The 4,294-nt window shown below is 49.9% G+C and overlaps 1 protein-coding gene across 1 annotated transcript in view; it reads right to left on the minus strand.

The window, feature by feature from the left end:
- Nucleotides 1-958, minus strand: part of TMEM160 (transmembrane protein 160) — a 2,704-nt gene extending 1,746 nt beyond the window's left edge. The window contains exon 1 of the mRNA XM_010852656.1: nucleotides 737-958. Within this exon, the coding sequence (XP_010850958.1) occupies nucleotides 737-944 (208 nt within the window). The 5' untranslated portion in view covers nucleotides 945-958. The remainder of the gene's footprint in view (nucleotides 1-736) is intronic.
- Between the last annotated feature and the right edge of the window lie 3,336 nt (nucleotides 959-4,294).

A 4,294-nucleotide genomic window follows, 5' to 3' on the forward strand; every position in this document is an offset into this window, starting at 1 on the left:
CCCCCCCCCCCCCCGCTTTCCCAGGCCTCTCTCCAGCCTCCCCTTCAGCTTTCTGAAACCTCACTGCTGGTGGGTATGCTCCTCCTCGATGTCATTCACATCCATTCAAGTCCCTGGTATGCCACTAGCGGGACTGGTCGGGTTACAATCCCCCCAACCCCTGTCCCATCCTGTACCTTGACCTCCTCTCCAATCAGGACCTCCAAGGCCCACATGAAGCCCCGCCCCCTAAGCCAAGGGCACCACGCCCTCCAATCAGTCGAGAGGTTTTCTTCTATTGGTTGTTCCCTCTTCCAATCCGGAACTTCCCTCCTCTTCTGTGGGGCTCTACGCTTCCGCCTTATGCAGAGTGGTCCCCTAACCCTAACTGGCCCCTCCAACCAGGCCCCCTCTTGCATTCAACTCCCCCGCCCGTAGCCCTCTTTGGAAGCCTCTCCCATCTAGACAGCGCAGTTGGATAAGCCTCCCTGTCCTGGCCCGACCAACCTCTCCAATTTCTACTGCAACCCATAAACCAGACCCACAGTCCCATCCGCAAGCCCTTCTCCTGTGCGCACAGACTGCGCTCCTACGGCCAGCCGCTTCCCTGCGCTTACACGGAAGCCCTTCTCCCTTCTAAGCTCGAGCCCCGTTTCCAGCAGAAATCCCACCCCCATCCTCCACTCGTGCGCGCGGGCAGGTTGGCTAGGCGGAACCCCGTCTCCCATCCAGGCTGACCCCAGCTCCAGCCCCAGACCTGTCTCATGCGCCTTCCGGAGGAGCCAGGCGTCTGCGCGGTCCAGCTCGGACACGGGCGGCGGCGAAGCCCCAGCGCGGGGGCCATGGCCAGGGGCAAAGGACCCCCGAGCGCCCCCGCTCCGGGGCCGCGGAGGCGGCAGCAGCGCCCCCCGGAAGCGGAGTCGGGCAAGGCGGGCGGCTCGAGCCCACCACCAGCCGCCTCCCATGGTTCGCACTACGGCCGCCGAGCCCCGCCCCGCCCCATGGGCCGCCCGTAGGCTGAAGTACACGTCACTCAGGCTTAGCCGCCTATCTATTGGTTGTCCACGCGCCACTCAGGACCAGTACGCACTGTTCACTGGTCGAAATGGTGGTGATCCCTCCTCTGTCATCTGTGCCGGTATTGTGCGTCCCACCTTGCTTCGGGGATGGACTGCGAATCCCAGCGTTCATTGCATCGAGGGAAGGCCTGTCTTCAGAAGCTGGAGGCGCAATGTCTTTCGGGACTTGTAGTTTTTATTAATAACAATTCTAACGGCCAAAAAATCAAAACTCGTAGTACTTAATGTAGAACGTTTGCAAAATCTCGAAGACTCCAAAGGAGAAAGTAAAACTCATCACTGATCCCACCAATGAGCGGTTACTGGTAATATTTTGTTGTATTCCTATCCCGTCTTTTTTCTAGACGGGTGTAAAAGATTGCCGTTAGACAACTTAATTTTTTTCAGGTAACAGTCAATAATGAACACTGACCAGTGGCACTGAATATTTTCTCACGGCATAATTTTTTTAATTTAAAAATATTATTTATTTTGAACACAAGATGCAGGTTACAAAAGTGCATCTAATGAAAAGAAACACACAGTACCTCCGTGGGGATCTAGTGGTTAAGAATCCGCGTTGCAATGCAGGGGACGCAGGTTCGATCCCTCAACGCAGGTTGAGATCCCACCTGCCACAATTAGGACCTCTTGCAGCCAAGTAAATTTAAAAGAATAGATGACCCCAATGATCTTCACATTTTGTATACAGTCACTCCCCACATCACATCAGGGCTGGTCTGTGTGACCAGTTGAATACTGTGGAAGTGACAGTGTGACTTCCAAGACTGGATCTTTTAGGTCCTTTATGACTTCCACCTTGTTCTCTCTAATCACCTTTTCTGTGGGAAACCAGCTACTGCATTTCGAGGATACTCAAGCAGCTTTGCGGAGAGGCTCACGTGGAGAGGAACTGAGGCTCCCTGCAAACATCCAGCAACAGCATGCCAGCCACACGATTGAACTTAATTGGAAGTGAACCCTCCAGCCCCCATCAAATCTTTGGGTGATCCTGGCCCCAGCCCAAGGTCATGGGAGACCCCAAGCCTGAACGACCCAGTTAACTCACTTCTGTAGGATTCCTTTTTTTCCCCTCATCACACATGTGGGATCTTAGTTCCCCAATCAGGGACTGAACTCATGCCTGCTGCATTGGAAGCAGGGAGTCTTAACCACTAGACCACCCGGGAATTCCCCAGATGTTTTAAATGAGCATCTAGTGATGTCTCTTCCAGCTTAAACCCTCCCATGAAGGGGAAGACCTTCCACAGCTTTCCATTGCCCCCCTACTAAAACCATGACTACACGACCTGCTGGGCCAGGCCCCTCTTGCCCTCTGCTCCTTCATCTCCCACTGGGAAGAGCTTGGATTTTATGGAGGGAGAGGCAGATTGGGGGTTAAACTTGGGGAGGGAGTTCAAATAGGCTGATAGTCTAAAAGATAGTCTGCCTGCTGGCAGTGAACAAGCATTAAATGGGCTTAAATGGGAACTGAAAATATTTGAAACACATTATTCACATTCTTGGCTGGTGAGATGGTTTAGGCAGATTGTGAGAGGGGGAGAAATTAAATACCAGAAAGGGTCAGAGAAGAGAAAACAAATCCTTTTTAAAGAGACAGAGCTGGCCAGTGGCCTCTGCACTTGTGATTAGATCAGTGGTTCTAATACGAATCGTCCAGGAACTTTGTTAAGACAAACATTAATGCTCCAGCCCCACTCTGGAGCCATGCCACCAGGACCTGTGGATTGGAGGGTGGGACCAGGCACTGGTGGCCTTTTACAGTGAATATATTAATATTTTTATTCACCACAAGAAAAGAAATGATAATTACATAATGCGATGGAGGTGCTCCAAGATAGTGGTAGTAATCACACTGCAATGTGTAATTGTATGTACAGATCACTGTGTGTCAAATTATCATAGTTACAATACAATCTCATACAGTATTCTATGTCAATTATAGCTCCATTAAAAAAAAAATATATATATATATATATATTTTTTTTTTGCTGCATCACTTGGCTTATAGGAATTTAGTTCCTGGACCAGGGATTGAACCTGGACCCTCCTCGGCAGAGTCCTAACTACTGGACCACCGGGAATTCTCTTAAAATTTTTTAATAAAATAATTGTACTTATTTATTTTTGGCTGTGCCGGGTCTTTGCTGCTCCTCGGGCTTTTTCTTGAGTTGTGGTGCTCAAGCTTCTCATTGTGGTGGCTTCTCTTGTTGCCGAGCACAAACTTAGGGCACGTGGGCTCAGCAGTTGCAGCTCCCAGGCTCTAGAGCACAGGCTCAGTAGTTGTGGCTCCTGGTTTTAGTTGCTCCGCAGCATGTGGGATCAAACCCATGTCCCCTGCATTGGCAGGTGGATTCTTTACCCCCAAGCTACCAGGGAAGCCCTAAGATTTGTTTTAAAAGAATATATTTGTATCAAGAACTGATTAGATGTCAGGGACTGTTCCAACATCTCTGGACACAATAGTGAATTCAATAAACCAAAGAGATAAACAAGAGGTAAAGAATAAGCTTTGGTGGCAGCCCATTTCAGAATGTGGAGGCGGACTACAACTGCATATTGTGAAGCCCATAGATCAGCCATTTATTCAGGTCGTCCTTGAACAAGATTTCAATATTTTGTCCAACGAGGTGTTCATGGCTCATTCCTCACCCTCTGTTTTGCTCTGAGCAAGCTTAAGTCTGGCTTCTCTTCTCCCCAGATCAGATCAGATCAGTCGCTCAGTCGTGTCCGACTCTGCGACCCCATGAATCGCAGCATGCCAGGCCTCCCTGTCCATCACCAATTCCTGGAGTTCACTGAGACTCACGTCCATCGAGTCAGTGATGCCATCCAGCCATCTCATCCTCTGTCGTCCCCTTCTCCTCCTGCCCCCAATCCTTCCCAGCATCAGAGTCTTTTCCAATGAGTCAACTCTTTGCATGAGGTGGCCAAAGTACTGGAGTTTCAGCTTCAGCATCATTCCTTCCAAAGAAATCCCAGGGCTGATCTCCTTCAGAATGGACTGGTTGGATCTCCTTGCAGTCCAAGGGACTGTCAAGAGACTTCTCCAACACCACAATTCAAAAGCATCAATTCTTCGGTGCTCAGCCTTCTTCACAGTCCAACTCTCACATCCATACGTGACCACAGGAAAAACCATAGCCTTAACTAGACGAACCTTTGTTGGCAAAGTAATGTCTCTGCTTTTGAACATGCTATCTAGGTTGGTCATAACTTTCCTTCCAAGGAGTAAG

The sequence above is a fragment of the Bison bison genome, unplaced genomic scaffold, assembly GCF_000754665.1.
Source record: "Bison bison bison isolate TAMUID 2011002044 unplaced genomic scaffold, Bison_UMD1.0 scf7180017864313, whole genome shotgun sequence".
NCBI lineage: Eukaryota > Metazoa > Chordata > Mammalia > Artiodactyla > Bovidae > Bison > Bison bison.